Source organism: Mustela lutreola, chromosome 3, assembly GCF_030435805.1.
Source record: "Mustela lutreola isolate mMusLut2 chromosome 3, mMusLut2.pri, whole genome shotgun sequence".
NCBI classification, from domain to species: Eukaryota; Metazoa; Chordata; class Mammalia; order Carnivora; family Mustelidae; genus Mustela; species Mustela lutreola.
In genome coordinates this window covers 16,777,697-16,803,197 of record NC_081292.1, presented here as the reverse complement: position 1 = coordinate 16,803,197, position 25,501 = coordinate 16,777,697, and the positions used below count along the sequence as shown (strand labels likewise).

Genomic DNA, 25,501 nt, shown 5'->3' with positions numbered 1-25,501 from the left:
GAACTCAAAACATATTTGTTAATAATTGTAGTGGAAAAAAAAAAAATCCTCTACCCAAAGAGCTATGAGACACTTTCCATAAAGGGTAGATTCTGCAAACCAGATATGAGAACTTGAGCACCGAACAGGCAAAAAAAAAAAATTCCCACCTGCTCTAGAGTAACATTGTATGTGGCGACTAATGAGGCAGTCAATAATTAAGTGGGTTACTTCCAGAAACATAAATCTGTTAAGAGTGAGAAAAGAAACTAAATCTCAAAGTAAGTGGCAGCCTTTCACTTCTGTTGGATCTAACAGAGGCTTGTCCCTTTGAGTCACACAACCAAGACAGCTGCCCTGGGCCTTATGACTGGTGGGGATTCCAGGAAACACCACACCTTATGCTGCTTTTCTGTAGATCATTAGATTTCACCACCAAAATACAGGTCTTTAACAATATTCTGTTGTGTGGCCTCCTTTCAAGTGCAATTTATCATGGGCAACCCTGGCAGTTTACCCTCCATCCTTCAGGGCTCTGGTTTTATGTAAAGGGATGACGAGGAAATCTAGATATATACTTGTGATTTTTGACACTCAGAAAAAGAAATTAAAAGACCCAGGGACATTAAGGGCATTCATATTTTTCCTAGAACAGAAGAATTTGTCAACAAAATTTGTCAACAAAAGTGTTCCTTTCCATAATCAGATAGACTGTTTCAGCGAGCAGGCTTCCAGGAACTGTTTGAATAGTTAAGTCTTGTAGGATTTCAGTCTTACCTCTGAGCAAATTTATATTAGGAAAAAGAAGTACCATTTCCACATCAATGTCCTTTTTTGTGGAGGGGAGCTTCTTTAATCTTCACTAACTAACTCTTTCATTCATGAACTACTATAATGTTACTATTACCCCCAAAATTCTAATGAATCAGAAAACCTTTTATTACTTGGGAGAATGAGGAAATAAAAAGAATTACCCTTTTGGACTTAAAAATGACATTCAACAAATGTTAGGATGTAGAAGGGGAAAAAAACCTACAAATAATTTGAATGGTCAAAGAAAATCAATGCTTCCTACTATATGAGAGAAACGAATTTTTAAGAAGTGCAAGTAAAACTTGGAAAAAAACCCAGATCTATAAAAGGACAGTATCATGAAAAGTCTAGAAAGTTATGTAATGTAGAATGTCAGAGTGAGAAAATAGGTCTGTGATACCATGTGAAGACAAGAGTACACCTACACTTGAACAATGTGAGGATTAAGTGAAACAGTCTATGTAAGATGCTTAACACAAGCCAGGAATACAGTAAACACTGAAGCAAAGGTAGCCTCTATTATTAAAGTGTGGAACAGGGTGCCTGGGTGGCTCAGTGGGTTAAGCCGCTGCCTTCGGCTCAGGTCATGATCTCAGGGTCCTAGGATCAAGTCCCGCATCGGGCTCTCTGCTCAGCAGGGAGCATGCTTCCTCCTCTCTCTCTCTCTGCCTGCCTCTCTGCCTACTTGTGATCTCTCTCTGTCAAATAAATAAATAAAATCTTATAAATAAATAAATAAAGTGTGGAACAATGGAGTAAACTACCTTACCATGGTAGTTATTAAGAATTCCTATTAATGCAAGCAAAAGCAAAAACCAGTCAGTGGTAGTAAGGGTAAGAGCACTATAGGCATAGAGCCAACTCTCCCAAATATGTATGATTCTAGAATTCTATTTGGATACAACCAATCCTAAGACTCTAGAATCCTACCCTAACACAGCCATAATTATATTGTCATAAATCAATCACTACTTCAGAACCAAACCTGTTCATTCGTTTACAATAAGGACTTCTTGGTCCAGCAGAAGATAGTCTATATCTTGGTCTTGCAGGAGAAGCTGGGCCACTATAAAATATGTTGGGCTTTCTCTGGTGACGAGGTTCTAAAAAGAAGAATTATAGGTATGTGATATAGAAATATGTATGAAGATAATTTTTCTCTTCATCTAAATACTCACAAAGGTGCTGCTTTCCGTGAAAATACTAGTACATATCTACTATAGACTGCTTTACTGTTCACGTTTTAAACCATTTACATCTGCAGCATTGCTGCTGAAAATATGTACAGCACAAGACACCAACCAACCAAAACATACACTGGCCATAAACAACCATTATGATTATACTGATGCATAACAGCTGGTGATCAGCCCTGCATATATACGCTCACAAGTCCTGAGGCAGAACTTTAATGTAAATGAAGAACAGTCCTATTTACACAAAGTGGCAAAATAAACTAAGAAAGCTGTGAAATCCAAATAAATAAATAAATAAATAACTCAAAAATAATTCCAGACAGACACGAAATTTCAAAATAGCCCAATTATTTGCTTTGGTCAAGGCTAACATCTAACTTTCTTCAAGAAATGACTTCTTGTGCATTTAATATCGTTTATCAAAGACAACAGCCATGAGTATTCGTACAATGAAAACATGAAAAATAAGAATGATAGAGAAAAGGCAGTAAAGATAAGTGTAATCTAATTACGCTTCTCCTGGAAATACATACGTAAGCACTTACTTTCCAGTGGAGCCTGGTAGTACACAGTAGCTTTCCTCTGTCGAAGATAATATCGTTTCTGATTATCTTCTTCCCCATCCTCTTCATCTTCATCTTCATCCTCATCCTCATCATCTTCATCATCATCTTCATCTTCATCTTCACCATCATCTTCATCTTCTTGGTCTTCACCCTCTTCGGATGATTCTACAGTTAAGAAACATTTACTTTCAAGACAGTCACCAAAATGTTAGTGATTTTTAACACAGTGGAATTGAAATTTTTAGACAAGGGTCTAAAAATTTAGACCTAAAATTTTTTTTTTTACTTCTAGATTATTTATAAAAATGATCTAAAATTCTTTTGCAGCATTAAATGAAGATTTAAAAAAATGAAGTAAAATGCAGAATTAAAAATATCCAGAGGAAGGAAAAAAGGAAGTAGGAAAAGAAGTTTAAAGGCTACTAAGTTCTAAGCTAAACTTTATGGTATTGCTGCTAATTTCATTAATATAAGTGACTCTACTTAGGTTTCCAAGTTAATTTAGCATGTTGACAAATTAGAGAATCCCCTTATCTAGCTTTTGCCTTTCATACTTAAGTTTTAAATTCCATCCAGCCCTTCTGGCTGTCACTGAGTTACATCAAGTGTAACTCAAATAATCTACTTATGAAAATGTGAAATACCCTCACCAAATATTTAAAATGCATTTGAGAAAACCGGTTTTCACTCAAGAGAAGTTCTAATAAATTACAGTAGCAACTTTTAAACAGAAGAGCGAAACTTAATTTTAATCATCTTTTAACAGGTAGAGATGTATTGTCTGCAGATGTATTATATATGCAAACCAAGTTTGTTTGCTTTAGATTTGTTGATTTCAAGTACTTTCCCAAATAGGACCTATTATCTTTTAAAACACTTCCCTGCCCTCACTTTTCAATTATGACCAATCCTTCGATCTCTCACAAACTACCAGAAATGTCACAACTTCTGAATAAAAAAGCTATCTCTTACTAAATAAAAAGTGCTGAAATGCAAACCCAGAAGCAGAACAAAAGACTAACCCACACTGCCTTCTTGATTGTCAGTCGTTTCCTCATCAGTTCTTTGAATACCTTTTTGTTTTCCTCTTGTGTACATATTAAGATTCCCCTAAAAATGTTTAAACAAAAGCTATTAACATTTAGTATATTAAAAAAATTCAGTAGGATCTTCCTATCCTGCTTAAAATGAAGGTATTTATAGCTACAAACTCTTACAACTACAGCAATTAACTAGTGACTGATCAAACAAATGCTGTACAGTTTAAAAATGTTGAAAATGATGAATAATTTAAACAAAAAATGGACAGGTACCATAAGAAAAAGGTTAAACTGGAGATCATTAAATCATCCCCTAAATGGAAGGAGATATATATACATATTTTTTATTGCAGTATAGTTGACACACAATGTTACACTAGTTTCAGGGCTGAGGAAGGATAGATTTACTTCTTCTGTTTCATTAAATACTCCCAAGTCTTCAAGTTCCCTCATTCGCTGTCTACGCATCTTCTTCATGTCATCCATTTTCTGAAGTACAGCTTCGGCAGTGCTTTAAGAAAATTGACATAATATAAGCTAAAACTGTTAAAGAGTAGTACATTTTAAAAAACTTTATTTGTCTTCCATTGTATTTTTTGAGTGCTGGGATTTTAAATATCTCTATACGAGGCACTGATTTACCTGCGTAAAAATATTCTAAAATTTCCTTCCAAGAATTTAAATACATATATAGAACTATTACAAAGCCCTCTACTAATCAGTCTCCTTTATGCTTTACACAGATGAATATGCAAGCTAATTTAAATTTAAATTTATGACCCCTCCTCAACAAAAAGTTTTTCCAGCTAAGTAATCTTGATCTAAATAATTTTTACTTACTTCGTTATAAGTTTGTCAAACAGCACAGACTGGTTCACACTACTATAGCGACTCCTAATCCTGCAACTGCGGCGAACTTCAACGTCACCATTCTCTTCGTGCAAGTGTTCTTTAGTTTGAACAATGTTTCTAGTCCTCAGTGACCGAGTAACTGGAATCACTTTGTCTTCAAGATGTGTACATAAAATGGAAAGATTTTAAGTAATGGCATTTATAAAACGATTCTAAAATCAACAACTGAATAGCTACACTTTCATATAACAAATCACAAGATTTTGAACTTACCTTTCTTAAAAATAATAGAAAGCAAAAATAAAGTCACAATATACACCTACCATATGATCTAGCGTTCTGCTTTCCAGAGGAAAGGAAAGATACGTAATACAAAAATTTGTACACAACTGTTCAAATGTGATAGCCCTGAACTGGAAATAACTCAATGTCTACCAAAAGAGGAATAAACTAATTATGGAAAAAACCTAAGTGTTCCTCAATGGATGAATGGATAAAGAAGATGTAAAATATACACATTATACAACAGACTACCATTCAGCCACGAGAAAGAAGAATATCCTGCCATTTGCAATAACATGGATGGACCCTGAGGGCAGGACGCTAAATTAAAGAAATCAGAGAAAGACAAATACTGTGTAACATCTTTTAAGTGTGGAATCTAAAAAAAGCCAAACTCATAGAAACAGAGACTAAATCTTAGTTACCAGGGACTGGCAAGTGAGGGAGAAGGAGAGATGTTGGTCAGAATAGAAATTTCCACCTATAAGTATCAAAGTTGCTAGAGAGTAGATCTTAAATGTTGTCACCACAAAAAAGAAATGGTAATTATGCAACATGATGCTGGTGTTAGTTAAAGCTATGATAGTAATCATTTCATAAGATATAAATGTACCAAAAATCAACATTTACTGTATACCTTAAACATACACAATGTTATGTGTCAATGTATCACAATAAAACAGGTGGGGGGGGGACCAAACTGTGGTATATCCATATAATGGAATACTTGGCAAGAAAATGCTACAATGTGGATGATACTCGAAGCAATTATGCCAAGAGAAAGAAAGCCAGACAAAAAGAATGCAACTGCATAATTTCATTTAAATGAAAATGAAAACTAAATTACAGTGATAGAGAGCAGACTGGAGATTGCTCAGGAATCTTGGTGTGTGGAAGGCCTGGACAGAAGGTGGGGGAATAATTATAAAGAGGCCTGAGGAAGTTTATGGCAGTGACCGTTCACTCCACTATCTTATTGTGGTGGTGGTTCACGGCGTACACTTACAACAAACCAACAAACTACACACTTTAAATATGTACAGTTTACTTTATGTACCTCAATATATCTGTAAACAAAATATGACTTACAGGTTTTCAATCTGAAATGCCTTTCACATTACTTACCTTCTTTGCATTCTTCTTTTTTCTTATCAGCCTGCTGTCTGGCCAACTGCCTATGTGAAAAAATATATTAAATAATTTAAAATAATTGACATAATTTTAAATCTTAGATTTCATAATATTACAAAGTAGGGTAAAAAGGTCTATCAGCTTAGAGAGTAAATACTCCTAGATTCCTAAAAGCCTAAAAAACACCGAAAATTGAAAAGCTTTAGAGTATCTATGCTTATGCCAGTTAGGGGTAAACAAAATCTGAGAACCATGTTGTGAAATGCAATGACATATATATTAATTCTTAAACAGAATTAATCAAATCAAAGTATCTGACTTAAAAAAAGAAATTATATCCTTAGCCTAAATAGGTTTAATTGAACTGTAAGTATTGAGCAAAAACAAGACAATGTATTTTATACCACAGGGATATAGTGATCCCACATCCTTGAGATATTTATAACTATAAACAGAACTAATATCCCTTAAAAATATGTTAATTTTCTTCTAAAAACATTTGCTGGCTACAATGTCTATATGACATGCATTATCTTTCATGCGCAGAAACAATCCCATTTGTGAATCAGATATCTCACTTACAAACTGGCAGACAGTATCTACTGAAATAGGAAAGAATACTTTCCAAGGTTTAAAAAAAACAATTATCTTCTCCTCATCTTTTTTCCAAAACCCATTGAGCAAACAAAACCGTTTATCTCATTAATTTATTTTTAGAGATTCAATTATCCATATTTGGATAGCTACATCTATTAAACAACCCATGTGTCAAGCTATTTCGAAGTGGGCTGGTTATACACATGTGATTTCAAATGTGACACTTTAAAATAAAATGGAACCATCTTACCCAGAAGAGTTAAATCATATATTCTTACAGCAAGGTAAGTCATCACTAATTCTCTCTTTTGGTAAGAATCAAGAACAAAATAAAAACATGTGAGCAATCCATCCACAGGTCACGACCTAGTCTGTTCACAGGCTCCTAGACATTTCTCATGAAGGAGCCCCCTCCCTCCATACCATGTAGTCCCACACTTCTATAAACAAGGCCCCTATTAAATGCTAGGAACACAGTGATTAAAGCCATGTTTGTTCTTTCTCTCTTGCTCGCTCCCTCTCGGCCCTTCTTTACTTCCTTCCCTTCCTCTCTTTCTTTTCTTCTTGCCTTTAGGGGAATGGGAGCACCCTTCCCCTTAAACAGCTGGATAGTAAATATTTAGGTTTGTGAGTCATACAGTCTCTTGTCATACAACTTTGACACTGAAGCAGTAAAACAGCCTTAGAACGAATGGGTAGGGCTGTGTCCCAGTGAAACTGTTTATAGAAACAGGTGCCTGGACTTTTGTTAACCTCTGTAAATCTGATAAAAGCTACAGATCTTTTCTACCTAAAAAACTATATACACACATACAAATTTATACATTATTTCAGAGGTTTCATCATGTGCCCCATGAAAACTGCAATTACTGGACCCTAGTTAGGAACTCCAATACCAAAGAAATATAGATCCTGCCCTCAGGTACAGTTACTCAAATCTTTCTATATTATTCTAACAGTTTTGGTCTCCTGGTCTTTGAGCCTCAGACAGAAAACAAAATGGATGGAGGGACACAGAAAGGAAGCAAGTAGAGAGATTACTAGTCAGGCAAACTAGCAACAGCAAAAAGGGTCACCCTAAGAAGAAGCAGAAAACTACATAAACCAAAACTCAACACTGAGGGCCAGTTTATCTAAGTCTTATACAAACAGATCCTAATGTTACCACTCTGTAAAATATCAGTCTTTGTAATAAAGATCTGAATACACAGATTATTTTTTAAGCTAGAAGTTCTTCTCCACAGAAGACATATAAATAGCCAATAAGCACATGAAAAGACATCCAATGCTATTAACCATATAGGAAATGTAAATCAGAACCACAAAGATACTTTTACACTCATTTTTAAAAATGGCTAGAGCCAAAGACTACGACAAGTGTTGATGAAGACTGGAGAAATTGGAACCCTCATTTGCTGCTAATGAGGATGGAAAATGGTAAAGCTGCTTTAGCCAACTACTCAGCAGTTCCTCAATGTTCAAACAGTTGCCATTTGACCCAGCAATTCACTTCCAGATATATACCTCCAATCAATCAAAACCCTATGTCCACACAAAATTTGAACACCAATGTTCACAGTATCATTCAAAACAGCCACAAAGTAGAAACAATCCAAATGTTCATCAACTAATGAGTGGATGAACAAAACATGATATATTTATGCAATGGAATCTTATTCAGCAAAAAAAGAATGAAGTGCTGACAGGTACTACAGTAAAATAAACCTTCAAATCATCATACTGAGCGAAAGAAGCCAGACACAAAAGGCCATGAATATGATTCCATTTACATAAAATGTCCAGAATAGGCAAATTCATAAAGACAGAAAGTAGATTAGTGGTTTCCAAGAGGCCAGTGGGAAGGAGGGAGAAGGGGGTGGGAGATACAGGGTTTCTTTCTGGGGTGATGAAAATGTTGCAAAATTGGACAGCAGTGATGACAGCACAATACTGTGAATCCTGTGGTATGTCAATTACATCTCCATTAAGTTGTTATTCAAAAATAATTTTAGAGGTGCCTGGTTGGATCAGTTGGTTAAGCATCCGACTACTGATTTCAGCTCAGGTCATGATCTCAGGGGTTATGAGACAGAGCCCCGGGTAAGGCTCCTCACTGGATGTGAGGCATCCAGGATCTCTGCTTAAGATCCTCTTTCTCCCCCTCCCTCTTCTCTTCCCTTTCTAATAAAAATAAAAAAACTTTTAAAGACAGCAATTCAATATATTTTAAAAGGAATCAAATTCCAAAATACCAAGTCACTCATCTTTAAATCTAGATTGAAAAAGCACTTATTTTTTTTTTTTTTTATAAAAGATTTTATTTATTTACTTGACAGACAGAGATCACAAGTAGGCAGAGAGGCAGAGAGAGAGAGAGGAGGAAGCAGGCTCCCTGCGGAGCAGAGAGCCCAACGCGGGGCTCAATCCCAGGACCCTGAGATCATGACCTGAGCCGAAGGCAGAGGCTTAACCCACTGAGCCACCCAGGCGCTCCAGCACTTATTTTAATACTGCTCTAATAGCTTTTGAGCATAAAGGCCAGGACAATGTTTCATAAACTTGAGTAAGGTACATAAACTTAAAAAAATTTTTTTAAGATTTTATTTATTTGAGAGAGAGATAGTGAGAGAGAACATGAGTGAGGAGAAGGTCAGAGAGAGAAGCAGACTCCCCGTGGAGCTGGGAGCCCGAAGCTGGACTCGATCCCGGCACTCCGGGACCATGACCTGAGCCGAAGGCAGTCGTCCAACCAACTGACCACCCAGGCGTCCCAAGGTACATAAACTTTTAAAAGTAAAAACTTTTAAGAACTTCCAACATTAAATTTTTAACATTCTTTTTTTTTAAAGATTGATTATAAAAAAATATTTGATTTATTTATTTGAGAAAGACAGTGCATGTGAGAGTGAGCAAGGGGAAGGGCAGAGGGAGAGAATCCGTAAGGAGACTCCCTGCTGAGTGCACAGCCTGATGCTGTGCTTAGATACCAGAACCCCAGATCCTGACCTGAGCTGAAATCAAGAGTCTGATGCTTAACCGAATGAGCCACCAGGCGCCCTCCCAAATTAAATTTTTTATGACTATATACAAGTCAAACTAAAGAGAAATTCATTTATATCTTATACAAATAAAACCAATAAAACCACTAACAAAAATATTAACATATGAGGTTTTGCTGAAATAAAATAGCCCTTTGTTGTGTGAATGTGGTATAGACACACTGTAACTGTGGTACAGTTTCTCTTGAGTTTGGTATGTTGTACATCATGTTTGTTGTGTATCATGACTCAATTCATCCATTTCTCTTTTATTTCAAGTGCTCCAAAAATCTTATCTGAACAGCATGTCATGACATCAAATCCATGGCTTCCTCTTCAAAGTATCACTTATGCACTTATGTATCAAGGTCAAACTCAATTTTTACCTCATGAACTTGAGCTAACTCAAGCAGTACTAGGTGGTGCCTACTTAGTTGTAAACACCAATGTAGGGCATGAAATTTTGACTATTCTCTAGAAGGCAGCAATTTAGATGACCCAGAATGTTTATTTTTTCTTCAGATCATGAAATAAAGTTTAAAATTCTCACAGAGAATCCATGGTCCACTTTCCTGACCCCCAAAAGACTTCAAGTTTCAGAAATACGGGGTAACTTAAATTATATTTCACCAATTCTGTAAATCGTAATTTCCCTCCATTTTTAACATCTCTGAAATTAGGATGTGTCTTAAAATTGATGGAATAGGGGCGCCTGGGTGGCTCAGTGGGTTAAAGCCTCTGCCTTCGGCTCAGGTCATGATCCCAGAGTCCTGGGATCCAGCCCCGCATCCGCCTCTCTGCTCAGCGGGGAGCCTGCTTCCCTTCCTCTCTCTGTCTGCCTCTCTGCCTACTTGTGATCTATCTGTCAGATAAATAAATAAAATCTTTAAAAAAAAATTGATGGAGTATCTTATTTTAACTTTCAGTTTTCTTCTTTTTTACTGTCTCATAAAACAATGAGTGTTTCAATTCTGCTATCTTGGATCCTGTGAAATACAGTAGTAAACACACCATAAATAATGGATGAAATGGGGGCGCCTGGGTGGCTCAGTGGGTTAAGCCTCTGCCTTTGGCTCAGGTCATGATCTCAGGGTCCTGGAATCAAGCCCCACATCGGGCTCTCTGCTCAGCGGGGAGCCTGCTTTCCCCTCTCTCTCTGCCTGCCTCTCTGCCTACTTGTGATCTCTCTCTCTGTCAAATAAAAAAAATTTTTTTTAAATCTTAAAAAAAAAAAATGGATGAAATGATGCAAATTTATATAATGAGAGACTATTCAAATAATACTAACAAAAAGCAAAAGGCACGAGATGTCACTTATCTGAAAAATGTTACACAAAATAATCAAGATTTTAACTAAGAATAGGAGCACCCTAGGGGTGCTTGGCAGGCTTGGACAGTGGAGCATGTGACTCGATCTCAGAGTCATAAGCTTGAGCCCCACATTGGGTGTAGAAGATTATTTAATAAGTCTTTAAAAAAAAAAAAAAGTAGGAGGGCTCCAGTCTTGTAAGTTACTATGAAAAATTTCTTTATGAGAAGAATTAATGTATAAAGCAATTATTTCATCAAAGAAATTTTATTCTAATTGGCACCCCTTCCATTTATGTCAGGCCCACCAAAGTGGGAGGAAAAGTGAAAGTTTTTAGCTAATTAGATTTAAATCTGTCACAAACCAAACAAATCCAAGTTCCCTGGATTACCTAACTACCTAATTCACTGAAAATAATTTCATGAATATTAAAGTGGAATTCAGGCCATCTAGCTCAGGGTTCTTGAGAAATGAAATTTACATATGTATAAATCATCTAGTCCCCTTAGACAAGTTAAAAAAAAAAATGTTCCACTTCCTACGTGAAGACTGCTTTTAGAAGTGCACCAACACACAAATTCATAAATGACTCAGAACTGATGAAATACTTGATAGCAAATGATGAGAAAAATAACTACTATTTTAAATAAAGACTTTGTATTAAGTATAAAGTAGAACCACATATCATAAGCAAGTTGAAATCACAAAGTCACACACTCAAGTAATTATCAAGCAACTTTGTCAGCTGTGCTCACACATATCGCAAATATCGTCTTTGAACAAGAATATAAAAACAAACAGTACATATTAAAATTTTAACTCAGTAATATTCATCTGTGGCAATTTCATTTCAAATTACATTTTACAACCCTGGAATCTTGATGATGGGGCAAGAATACACTTAAAAGTTAATGCAAATCCTAAATTATTTTAAAACTATTTTAAATTAGCATTCAACCATCTTGTTTTACCTTGTAAAATGTCTTCCATTAGCATGTTTCTCTGTTATTTCCAAATTCTTATCAAAACTAGAATCTGAAGAATTCTGGGCATTTTTTCTCAAAGATCTCAAAGCACGTGTCCGGTGATAGGTCTCAACTTCTTTAACTGAAGATGCATCCTTTAAGAAAAATTGAGAAAGGGATCTAAGTTTTTCTTCAGTCAAAATCTCCAAGTTAAACTCCTTCTGAGAGTTTTCTTTGAATACAAGTTTGCAACAACTGCTTCTGGGGCAGCATCATTCGGCATCTCCCCAAGAAACTACAAGAGTATTTAAGCTAAATAATCATTTTTATGATAAACACGTCTATGAAATGGCTAACAGGATTTATTGATGGCTTATAGCTCTGTTTCATAGCAAGTACTCTAAAAGTTTTCCCCAACTGACAAAAAGTTGTAACGGCTCATAACACTAAATACGCCTTTATTTTAAGGCTACAGAAATTAGAAAGATACACAAACCATTGCCTGCCAGGCAACCCACTGGCAGCAACCTTCAACTGGACCAGCGGAATTGTTAATTCGGCCTTGGATGATAAAAAGGAGTTACGACCATCTATTTCAGTTTCATCCAGATGATGCAACATCTGAATTCAAAGACTGTTTATGTATGGTTCATCTGCTGTAAAAACCACAGTGCTCTATTATTGCTCTAGTCTATTATTGTTCAATAGACTAGAGTTTCTCTTAGTGGCTACTTTATGAGCTACAGAGGTTCTGTCAGAAAAGTATCCAAAAGTTCACACACATCTCTCTGAAATCATATAAAGGCTACTTTCTTTCTTTTTCTAAAGATTTATTTATTTATTTGTCAGACAGAGCACGAACAGGGGGAGCATCAGGCAGAAGAAGAAGCAGGTTCCCTGCTGTGCAAGGAGCCCAATGTGGGACTTGATTCCAGGACCCAGGGATCATGACCTGAGCCGAAGGCTGAATCAACCGACAGAGACACCCAGGCAAGTGTCCCCATATAAATGTGACTTTCACATAAGAAGAGAAGGTAAAAATACCTAACAACACTGATTACATGCTGTACTACTCAGAAAATTGATAATTTTTAAAAAACAGTATTTTAAAAAACCTGCAATATTAGTATTACCCCCCCCCCCCTTTAGGCTGGCTTTACAGTCATTTCATTTTGTTTTATCAGGACATTTTGTCATTTAATTTTGCTTTGAGCAGAATATCTTATTGGTTCACAAGTAAAATAAGGATATTTAATCCACAAGGATTTGTGTTGATTAGACAGGTATTGGGGCGCCTGGGTGGCTCAGTGGGTTAAGCCTCCGCCTTCAGCTCAGGTCATGATTTCAGGATCCTGGAATCGAGCCCCCCATATCTGACTCTGCTCAGTAGGGAGCCTACTTCCCCCTCTCTCTCTGCCTGCTTCTCTGCCTACTTGTTTATCTCTCTCTCTCTGTCAAATAAATAAAATCTTAAAAAAAAAAAAAAAGAATTAAACAGGTATTTCATAAAATATTAGTGATATGTATGGGTTTGTTACTTTTATCACTGTACCTATATATAAAGATGTTTGAAAAAATACGTAAGGATGTTTTAAGTAGGTGTATTATTTTTAAAATGAACACCTACATCTTAGATGTAATATAACAAGACTTTCTAAGAAAATTTTTATTTATACTTCCAGATTCCTAACTTCCCTATGTACTTTTTCTGTACATAGAAGATGCCTGAGAAGGCACCTTCTTTCATTTACCTTTCTTTCACTTTACAAAAGAAAGTCACCTCACTCACTCATTCTGAATCTTACTATCATGGACTGCCTCAAGGCCCTAAAAATCTTCCTAAAGCCAAACAATGAAAAACACTAGTGTTAGGTGTTAAGAAATTGAATGACAGAGATCGGCAACAAATCCTTTCCTTTGTGAGGCAATTTCTCATTCTCTGCTTTCAACAAAATTGAAAGGAGACCTAATCAAGCTAAAAGACCATAAAAAATAATTTTGGCAAGTGTTTTTGGTATATAAGCCAGAAAAACTGAGTGGCACTGCTAAACTTCTTTCATTACTGCCTACTTATTTATATGAACAATGTTTCCCGGTGCTTACATTTATAAGAACAATGGAACTGATGCCAAACATTGTCTTCAGCAGTAAGATTCCTCCACAGACATATGAACTAATTGCTGGGACTTCAATCACATGAAATCTCAATGAAATCTAACTTTCTGTTTCATCATTTTTAATCAAAGTAAGTATGCTTTTGTTGTTTGCATTAACTGAATATTATAAGCTGTATTTTCTTAGAGACTTGTGATCACAAATATTAAAAAGTTTAAATTTTGTTTTGCAAGTATGAAAGGATACTTAATAAATTAGTTTTAAGTATAAAAATATATCAAGATAAAATGCTGTGGCTTCCATGAATTAGAAATACAAATTAAAGGAGGAAAAAAAAGGAATCAAGATAACATTTCTGATTGCTAAAGAAGCATGCTTATATATTATGTTTTTAATGTTCCAAGACAGGTATCACATAACTATGGTTTTCAAATTTCAGTAGATAAAAAGACTGGTATAATAATTTCATTTTTTAATGTCAACACTAAACAATGACTGAAATGATCTCCTTTTTAACTATCTAAACTAATGGGAATGAGGAACACCTTAGATAGCAAAAGCATTTTAAAGGAATCCTTAAAAATGTACAAGAGAGGGGTGCCTGGGTGGCTCCAGTGCGTTAAAGCCTCTGCCTTCAGGTCATGATCTCAGGGTCCTGGGATCGAGCCCCACGTCGGGCTCTCCACTCAGCAGGGAACCTGCTTCCCGTCCTCTCTCTGCCTGCCTCTCTGCCTACTTGTGATCTCTGTCAAATAAATAAATACAGGGACGCCTGGGTGGCTCAGTTGGTTGGACTACTGCCTTCGGCTAAGGTCATGATCCTGGAGTCCCGGGATCGAGTCCCACATTGGACTCCCAGCTCCATGGGGAGTCTGCTTCTCTCTCTGACCTTCTCCTCGTTCATGCTCTCTCTCACTGTCTCTCTCTCAAGTAAATAAATAAAATCTTTAAAAAAAAAAAAATAAATAAAAATCTTTAAAAAAAAATGTACAAGGGGATATGGAGCTAAAAATTTAGACATTCTTAGAAGAAAAAACCGGGGGAAACTTTCATTACATTTGTTTTACATAAGATTTCTTAGATGTGAGGGCGCCTGGGTGGCTCAGTGGTTGAGCTGCTGCCTTCGGCTCAGGTCATGATCTCGGGGTCCTGGGATCGAGTCCCACATCGGGCTCTCTGCTCAGCAGGGAGCCTGCTTCCTTCTCTCTCTCTCTCTCTGCCTGCTTCTCTGCCTACTTGTGATTTCTCTCTGTCAAATAAATAAATAAAATCTTTAAAAAAAAAAAATAAAAAAAATAAAAAAAAAAAAAAAGATTTCTTAGATGTGATACTGAAAGCACAGATAAGAAAAAATAGATATGCTAGACTTCATCAAAATTACAAACTTTTGTGCCAAGGACACAATCCACAGAATGAAATGGAAACCCATGGAATAGAACATACTTACAAATCATGTATCTGACAAAGGATTGATATCCATAATATATAAAGAACTCCTATATTTAAACAACAACAACAACAACAAAAAAACAAAAACAAAAAATAGGCAGAAGACTTGAATTTCCCCAGGAAATTCATTTCCCCAAGAATATACACAAATGGCCAGTAAACACATGAAAAGATGCCCAACATAACCAGTTATAGACAAATACAAACTCAAACCCACAAATGAGATGTCACTTCTCATTTGTTAGGACAGCTATTATAAAAAAGAGAAAATAAGTGTTGGCAAGGATGTGGAGAAACTGGAACCCTTGTACATTGCTGGTGGGAATGCAAAATAGTGCAGCCACTATGGAAAATGATATGGCAATTCCTCAAAAAATTAAACACACAATTACCATGTGATCCAGGAATCCTACTTCTAGGTATACTCAAAACAAATGAAAGCAGACATTTGTGTACTCCTATTCATAGCAGCATTATTTGCAATGGCCAAAGGTAGATGCGATCTAAATGTTCACCGACAGATGAATGGATTAAAAAATTGTGGTACTTACAGTAAAATATTATTCAGCCTTAAAAAGGAAGTAAATTTTAACAATAAGTATGAACCTGAAGACATTATGCTAAGTGAAATAAATTAGTTACAAAAGGACAAATACTCTATGTTTCCTCTAGGGTCCAGGGTAGTCAAATTCATAAAGACAGAAGGAAAGGTAGTTGTTAGGTGGTAGGAGGAAGGAAGAATGGGAGTTATTTAACGGGTACAGAGTTTTAGTTTGGAACGTGACAATTCCGGAGGTGGACAGCGGTGATGGTTGCAGAATGAATGAGTGTACTTAATGCTACCGAACTGGCCACAAAAACGGTTGAAATGGCACATTTCATATTATCTACAATTAATTATTACAATAAAAAAAGAAAGTAAATGTCACTCTATTCCTGGGAATAATAAAAACGGTTTGTTTCCATAGGCAAAAGGGGGGTGCTAACTACTGGGAAAAAAGATTGCCTGAAAAACTTGGAAGATTTAATTTTATAAGTGGTATAAGAGAATCTTTGACTTGCATAGTGAGTGGCTTCATTCATACTCTCCAAACAAGTACTAGGCATCAAGAAAGGCTTTCCTTAACAAACAAACAAAACAGGCTCCTGGGAAATCACCTATATAGATGTACACACTGGGAAATTTTAAAATAATAACTTTCAAAAACATTTCTTAAAAAAGCAGTATAAAAATAAAAGCAAAACTTGCCCATTATAATTGGGAAAAAAGAAGAAATGCACAAAGATGAAAATGTCACTCTTAACTCTAGCTACCCATGATAATCACTGTTAATCTTCTGATAGAGAAGAACTATTCTTTTCCTACGCAATCATATTCACATGACTTTTAACCTGGGATATTATTTATGTTTTGTAACTTTTTTCTAGTAGTACAAAACATTTCCTCATGCCATCAAATATTATTCTAAAAATCTTTTTAAATGAATGACTAGGAGTATCTGGGTGACTCCGTTTTAGGCTTGTTTTAGGCTGACTCTTGTTTTAGGCTTGGGTCATGATCTCAGGGTTGTGGGATCAAACCCCACTCCCAATGCTGCACTCAGCAGGGACTCTACTGGGGACTCTCTCTCTCCCCCACTTTGCCCCTCACCCTGCTCACTCTCTCTCAAAATAAGAAAATAAATCTTTTTTTTTTTTTTTTTTTAAAGATTTTATTTATTTATTTGACAGAGAGAAATCACAAGTAGATGGAGAGGCAGGCAGAGAGGGAGAGTGAAGCAGGCTCTCCGCTGAGCAGAGAGCCCGACGCGGGACTCGATCCCAGGACTCTGAGATCATGACCCGAGCCGAAGGCAGCGGCTTAACCTACTGAGCCACCCAGGCGCCCCAAGAAAATAAATCTTAAAAAATAAAATAAAATGAATGACTAGTATTCCAGCAATTACATGAATCAATTTAACAAACTGCTTAATGTATATCTAAACTATCTGCAATTTTTTTGTGTTATAAATACCTCTAGATGAGCTATCCTGTACACATCTGAGTTCCTTAGGAAAGTAGCACAGTTGTTAAACCAAAGTCACATTTTATTATGGCTTTTCAAAATAATTCTCAAGAGGTTAAGTTAAATATCAACCGGTGACAGTAATTAACACTGGATAATAGAAATGAGGACTTTCACTTTCTATTTTTAACATTTTTACAACTTGCATTACTAGAAAGAATTATCCTATGAAGTAAAAAACAAAAACAAAACATACTTAATCTGAAAACTAAACCTGCAGATGTAGTCCTCATTGTTTTGCTAAAATCTACTTAAATACTGAGAGCACTGATAGCTCTTCCAAAGTGAAGTTTTAGAGGGGAAAAAATATATTTTGTTAGCTTTTTAAGTCTCTTATAATCTTGCATAATCAGTAAGTTAGTAGACAAGAAGCAACTACAGTAACAAAATCTCTTCCCCAAAGTAGATACAATTGTATAATAGAAATATACTAAGTAATATGTTGTTTTCCCAAACAAGACCACGCTTACCCAAGCTTTAATTCATAACAAAAAAATATATGGCTGAATCAATTCAAATATCAACCGAACAAATGAAGTATAAACATGTTTTAAATCACAGTTAAATAAGCATGCAGACATAGGGCTCCTTGAAAACTTCATCAGAATATTCTAACCCAGTATAGCTGCGATATCCCTCCTTAGCTTCACCTTTAAACATAGACATGGTCAAATCTTCACCACGGATCCATTCCAAAAGCTCCTGCAATTTGATTTCTACCTCTCCAGCTCTTACAATAGCCCAAAACGATCACCTGAAAGTTAATCCAATGGCCTCTGCTCCACCTCATTGATTTCTATGCTGCTGATCACTCCCTTCTTTACATGCTTTGACCCTTTGGTTCACATCATGCTCTCTTAAAAACATAATTCATCCTTTTCTCATCTTTAAAATCGAGCCATTACTTCAGATCTTCTTAAATAGATTTGTGTTTTCTATTCACCTTTAAGAACTCAACTACCAGGGGCACCAGGGTGGCTCAATGGGTTAAGCCGCTGCATTCGGCTCAGGTCATGATCTCAGGGTCCTGGGATCGAGTCCCGCATCAGGCTCTCTGCTTAGCAGGGAGCCTGCTTCCTCCTCTCTCTGCCTACTTGTGTTCTCTCTCTGTCAAATAAATAAAATCTTAAAAAAAAAAAAAACAAAAAAACCTCAACTACCAGTTTTATGTAGGTGACTCCCAAAGATATATAGTCTTAACCTTTTTTAAAATTTTTTTTAAAAGATTTCATTTATTTACTTGACAGACAGAGATCACAAGTAGGCAGAGAAGCAGGTGGGGAGGGGGACAACAGGCTCCCCGATGAGCAGAGAGCCGGATGCGGGGCTCGATCCCAGAACCCTGAGATCATGACCTGAGCTGAAGGCAGGGGCTTTAACCCACTGAGCCACCTGAGCCACCCAGGGATCCTATTGCTCACCTCTTTAGAAACAACACTGCCTTCCCTGTTTGTATCTGAACAACTCTCTGACCCCTTGCAGTATTATTTAGCATTTTTTTCTGTTCCTTCTAGTATCACCTTAATTTAGCTTCTAGTTTTCTATTCTTTGGGCTATTGTGACAATAATGTATCAATTAAGAGCCCAAACTCTTAATGACAGACTGCCTTGGATTGATTCTTGGGATGTTACTTAGAACTGTACAATCTTGTCCAAGTTACATAAGGTCTCTGTGTCTTGACTTCCATATCTGCAATGGAGATAATAATAATAGTGACGTAATAAGGCAAATGTATGTGTGTATCTTAGGTACCATGCCTGGTACACAGCGACTACTATGTAACGGATAGCTATTAATATTATAATCTTTTAACTGGTCTTCCAAACTCCATATTTGTTCACTATAATCCATCTTTTTTTTTTTTTTTTTAAAGATTTTATTTATTTGACAGAGAGATAGAGAGAGCACAAGTAGGTAGAGGGCAAGCAGAGGGAGAGGTGGAAGCAGGCTCTCCACTTAGCAGGGAGCCCAATGCGGGGCTCGATTCCAGGACCCTAGGAACACGACCTGACCCAAAGGCAGCCACTTAACTGACAGCCACCCAGGCACCCCTCAGTATAATCCATCCTGAACAGTATTTCATCAGATCCCTGTTCTAAAAGTTGTAATTTTTTTTAAAAGATTATTTATTTGCAGAGAGAGAGGGCGCAAGCACGTGAGAGTGAGCATACTCACAAGCAGGGGGAGTAGGAGAGGGAGACAAAGGCTCCCCACCAAGCAGGGAACTTGATCCCAGGACTCCGGGATCATGACCTGAGCCGAAGGCAGATGCCCAACCGACTGAGCCACCCAGGTGCCCCTAAAAATTGCAACTTCTAAGCATAAAATCAAATGGCCAGTCTTTAATACAAACTGACAAAAATGGACTGCCTATCACTACATCAAACAAGTACACACTCTTGAATTCAGAGAGCCATGTCACTCAACTTCAGGATGCAACAGTCATAGCAACATGTCAAAATATTCCTATTTATGCTTTGTGATAATTCACTAAACTGTACACTTTTCATTTTTCTGTGTTGTGTTATATACCAAGTTTTTTTTTAATTTTTAAAAAGATTTTATTTATTTATTTGACAGAGAGAGAGATCACAAGTAGGCAGAGAGGCAGGCAGAGAGAGGTGGGAAGTAGGCTCCTCGCTGAGCAGAGAGCCCGAGCGGGGCCCAATCCCACCTCCCTGAGATCACGACCCTAGCCAAAGGCAGAGGCCCAACCCACTGAGCCACCCAGGCGCCCCTATATACCACGTTTTAAAGAATCTTCCATATGTTGTACATATTAGCGTCATTCATAGTACTTTTCAAACTTTTAAAATAGACAACTTAAAAACTTCTACATACCACAGCATATTTTATTTTACCTAACATATAGAATAAAAAATGTACGTAAATACAACCTAAAAGCAATGCACTACTATCTCTTATGTGTCCCCTACTACTACATGAGAACCCTAAATTTAATATGAATCAAAGAACCTCAGACCCGTGAAAGCACAAACATAGGCAATGCCTAGTCTGACTCTGGTAGAAAAAGAAACCACAGAAGGGGCATCTGAATGGATGAAAATGCTAGATCTCATGATCCAATTGGGATGAAAATAAAAGTTTAAGAAAGAAAAAAATTTAAAACAAAACTTCAGGGAAACCATACAAGGACGAAAAAAAAAACCCAAAACAAACAAATCCCTATGCCCACCTGATTAAGATCATATTCAAACTATAAAGGTAGAAAGAGGTTAATAAACAGGTGATTATAAGTACCTTCAGAAATTGAATATAAGGTCACCTTCTGAGCTGATAAAGGAAAATCCAAGTTAACAAACACGAATAAATTTAATTATCTTTAAAAGTAACTTGACCTAATAAATGATCTGTCAATAGATATGTAGCTCCTCAGATAAGAATACCTGAAAACAAACAGGGTGATCAGGAGTTAAGTTTCTGAAATGCATGACTGATGTAAAAAGCAAGCTGTAATTAAGTCAAATGAATTGAATGTAAGACCCCAAATTAGAAAATATTCCAATCACAAAGGTATGTTTCATTTTTGGTACTGGTAGGCTTTGACAGCATGAATACATTATTGATCAGGGCTAACCATTTCTTTTGATCCAATCCCATGCTAAATAACCCTTTAATTATAATTTGGTCTATGGAGAATTTATAGAAGATAGAAGTACTATGTCTCAAAAAGGTATAATCCTTAATGGAAATTCTAGCCTGGGGGTAAAAAAATCCCTTTCACCCTACACAATCCATCTGAGTGCTAACTGCTCAGCCACTACATACCATTTATATGGCAAGAACGGCAGTCTCTGTATATCGATGTGTTAGTTCTACTCTGCTAGACCAGTTCCTTTAGACCAAGGATAGTTAACAACGAATATTTATTATGCCTCTACTACATTCTAGGTTCTGTCCTAGGTCCTAGAAATATAATACTGAACAAAAGGTAAAAGTCCAGAACTGTACAGTTACATTCTGACTTAGGGAGAGAGAAAATATTTTATTTTTTTTAAATTTTTTTTTTTTTTTTTTAAGATTTTATTTATTTATTTGACAGAGAGAAATCACAAGCAGATGGAGAGGCAGGCAGAGAGAGAGAGATAGAGAGAAGCAGGCTCCCCGCTGAGCAGAGAGCCCGATGCGGGACTCGATCCCAGGACCCTGAGATCATGACCTGAGCCGAAGGCAGTGGCTTAACCCACTGAGCCACCCAGGCGCCCCGAGAAAATATTTTAAAAAGTAGAAAGTTGGGACGCCTGGGTGGCTCAGTTGGTTAAGCAGCTGCCTTCAGCTCAGGTCATGATCCCAGTGTCCTGGGATCGAGTCCCACATCGGGCTCCTTGCTCCGCAGGGAGCCTGCTTCTCCCTCTGACTCTGCCTGCCATTCTGTCTGCCTGTGCTCACTCTCGCTCGCTCTCTCTCTGACAAATAAATAAATAAAATCTTTAAAAAAAAAAAAGTAGAAAGTTAATAGAACATGTAAGAAGATGATATGTAATAAGGAAACATAAAGCAGAGTAAAGAGGCATGTCAATGAGAGTGATCTGTAATTTTAAATAAGATGGTTAGGGTAAACATCACTGAAAAAGTGAGTAGCAAAGACTTGAGAGAGACAGATTCCTAGGTTCTCCTAGGTAGAACCTGGAGCTCTATCACTTACTGTAAAAGTAAATTCGCGCATGTTATTTAGGTCTCTGTGTCTTGGTTCTCTCACCTGCAAAACAAAGATGATTGTATCTATCTCACAAGAGTAGGAGGACTGAGTTCTTGGAAAATGTTAAGTACTATTGGACTTATGAGACCTTTTTTAAAATTAAAAATAAAAGGAGAGCCTGGGTGGCTTAGTTCTTAAGCGTCGGCCTTTGGCTCAAATTATAATCCCAGGGTCCTGGGATCCAGTCCCACATCGGGCTCCCTATTCGGCAGGAAGCCTGTTTCTCCCTCTCCCGCTCCCCTTGCTTGTGTTCCCTCTCTTGCTGTCTCTCTCTCTCTGTCAAATAAATAAATAAAATCTTAAAAAAAAGTAAAAATGTAGAGGGTAAATTAGGAACGAATCGTGCAGATATTCAGGGGAAGAGATTCTCAACACAGGGGAGAACCAGTACAAAGGCCCTGGTATTCAAGAAGCAGCTCGACCAATACAACAGGAATAGACAAGGTTTTGAAAAAGGCAAAAATGGAAGAGGATGTCATCATGAAGAGAAAGGGGTGTAGGGCTACTCCCAAACTTTTCAACTTTCACTCTTCGAGGTTTTTTGAGTAGAGGAATGATCAACTTTCTTTTATAAAGATCACTCTGGGGGCGCCTGGGTGGCTCAGTGGGTTAAAGCCTCTGCCTTCGGCTCAGGTCACGGTCTCAGGGTCCTGGGATCGAGCCCCACATTGATCTGTCCTGCTTGGCTGGGAGCCAGCTCCCCCCACACCTGCCCCACGTCTCTACCTACGAGTGAACTCTGTCAGTCAAATAAATAAATAATTTTTTAAAATCTTAAAAAAAAAAATCACTCTGTAAGCTATACTGAGAACTGACAGTTGTGGAAGGCAGATCATTATATACAAGGGTGGAAAACCAGGAGGCCAGTCAAAAATCCCTTTTAACAACCTAGGGAAGAGATAATGGCTTGGACCAACATGGCAACAACAGAGGATTTGAGAAGTGGTCAGATTCCATATATACTTTGAAAGTAGAACCAAAAGAATTTCTCTCTCTTTTTTTTTAATAAACATATATTTTTATCCCCAGGGGTACAGGTCTGTGAATCGCCAGGTTTACACACTTCACAGCACTCACCAAAGCACATACCTTCCCCAATGTCCATAGAACCAAAAGAATTTCTTAATATGAAATGAGAGCTGGGTCAGGACAACTCTCGGGTTTTTGGCCGGAAGAACTGGAAAGTCCTTCTTTCTTTCTTTTCTTTTCTTTCTTTCTTCCAGAAAACTGGGCAGTCAAATTAACAGTGGTCTTAGTTGCTGACAATGACTGAGTCCTAACATTATGCCAAGTGTTCAGGTAATCTCCTTAAATGCATGATCACATTTAATCCTCGCTATAAATGTGGTATTACCTTTTTTAACAAGTGGAGATTATTGGTAAGCTGAGATTCAAAACAGTTGTTTTAAGCGCCTATATTACTTACTGCTCAATACATCATTACAGTCATAGGATCTAGCACTGTACAGAAGATAATATTCAATAAATATTTATTGAAATAATCAGATTTTCTGAACATACGTTAGTAAGTCAAGGGACCCCAGTACACTGCAGAAGTGTCTGGCCTCCTCAGATCTCAATCTCAACATGTGATCGAGAAATGACCCTGAAAGTCAGGAAATTCTTTTTTTCAATTCAGCATCACAAATGCAGAGATGAAACATACTTTTTCACTCCCTTCAGGAGAGGAGCAACCAGTACAGCTGGTCTTCAGAGGATACTGACAACTAATTTCATATACTGATCACTCTCTTAACTATGTTTTGTAGCGCTCTTTCTCCCTTGGCCTCTCATTCTGACTTGCCACTTACTAACCCTTTCTCCGGTCCTGTTTTTCTCAGCCCTACCCTCCCTCAAAGAGAACTAGACTACTTCCTGCTGCCTTCACTTTTCCAGTGCTGCTTCCTCAACTTCTCCAGCCTTTTGTTAACGGGGTCTCCTTCACCTGCGCCTCTTTCAGCAGCTACCACAGAGGTGGAGGGAGGAACTCTCCCACCAGGCCTTACCTCTGTAATCAAAGATCCAATCTGTACTGCAGACCTAGAAAGAGAAGCAACTCTTTCAAGACTTCACTGCTCCACCCCCTTGGAAACATCCCCTATAGACATTGTTTATAACTGCAGCATGATATAATAGAGAAAGGTTTTGGAGGCAGAGGATCCAAGTTCCAATTTTAGATCTACCCGTCACTGGTTACTTTGAGTCCATTTCTTCGCCTGTAACATAGACATCATAACTATCCATTCTTATGGAGCTGTTTAACGAGGCTTAAGCAGCTGTACGCGAAATGTTGGTCTCCATCGCTCCACATTATGCAACCTTGTACTATTCACGGCTATCTTATATCCGAACCTCTCTGGATCACAAATGAAGGTCAGGAGACCTCAATTACAATCTTTCCATTCCCGTGGCCCCTAAAACATCTATCCTGCATCCGGCAGGGAGTCAGGAAACGTGTGCTGCGCTCAACAGATGCGAACCTAGGGCAGGGGCTCGGGCGCTAGGTTAGGGAGGTGTGTGAGATGGGGGTGGGGCAGCCCCACAAACCAAGATTCCGGAGGGCTTCGGTTTCCTCTTGCGTGAAATGGGGTAGTAACGAACTGCCTAGCCCTCTTCCAGACTGCCCGATCTCTTGCCCTGACCCACACCCCTTGGGGCTCCGATGTTCGGAAGCCTTCCATTTTACTTGTCCTCGACAACACTCCTCCCAGCCCCCTCCCCCCACCAACTGCCACCCAGACCGCGCCGCCCACCCCCGGGCCCCACCCGGCCAACCGGCCGCGGGCAGTCCTACAGGCCCTGCCCGAGGGGCCCGCCCCAGGCCGGTACTCACGCCCGCGGCGGCCGCGGTGACCGCGGACTGTTCAGCGACTCGGGCCGAACGGAGCCGCCTCCGGCCGATCTGCTCCAGGCTGAGGAACTCGTTGGACAGGTCCAGAGGGTCCGTGGCCGAAGAGGCGGAGTGGCTGTGCAGCTCCAGGCTGCTGCGGAGGACCACCATCTTCCCTGTCTCTTCGCCCGGCGTCCGCGGCGGGAGATGGGTCCCAGTCTGACCGGCAGCCACTCGGGCTCTTCCGCGCTCCGAATTCTGGCGCCACTAGCTCCGCGCCAGCGGCCGCAGCGCGCGCACCCGGAATCCCTCCGCCGCCTGTCCCGCCCACGCCGCGTCCCTGCAACTGCCGGCTTGAAACTTTTCACCCTTCCGCCGGGCGAAGGACTTCGGGTTGAAGTTGAGGAGGGCCTGCACCGACAGTGACCAGGACCTGAGCGGACCGTGGCGGGAGAACGCTGACTTCTTTTTCTTATATAGTTCCGGCTCGCTGAACTCGGCGGAGGGAGATGACGGGTAGCGGAGAGAGGTCCCGTTTGGAATTTTGGCGCGT

At 38.3% G+C, this 25,501-nt stretch overlaps 1 protein-coding gene across 2 annotated transcripts in view; it reads right to left on the bottom strand.

Annotated features, from left to right (window-relative positions):
* ATAD2 (ATPase family AAA domain containing 2) overlaps positions 1-25,501 on the bottom strand; it is a 70,248-nt gene extending 44,747 nt beyond the window's left edge. The window contains exons 1-9 of one of the 2 annotated variants that reach the window (XM_059165688.1): positions 24,952-25,501; positions 22,065-22,118; positions 11,775-11,923; positions 5,854-5,903; positions 4,435-4,600; positions 4,003-4,105; positions 3,577-3,664; positions 2,534-2,719; positions 1,778-1,895 (exon numbers count right to left, since the gene is read on the bottom strand). In XM_059165688.1, coding sequence (XP_059021671.1) covers positions 1,778-1,895; positions 2,534-2,719; positions 3,577-3,664; positions 4,003-4,105; positions 4,435-4,600; positions 5,854-5,903; positions 11,775-11,923; positions 22,065-22,118; positions 24,952-25,119 — 1,082 coding nt within the window. In that variant the 5' untranslated portion in view covers positions 25,120-25,501. The remainder of the gene's footprint in view (positions 1-1,777; positions 1,896-2,533; positions 2,720-3,576; positions 3,665-4,002; positions 4,106-4,434; positions 4,601-5,853; positions 5,904-11,774; positions 11,924-22,064; positions 22,119-24,951) is intronic. The other variant, XM_059165689.1, reaches the window with a different exon arrangement.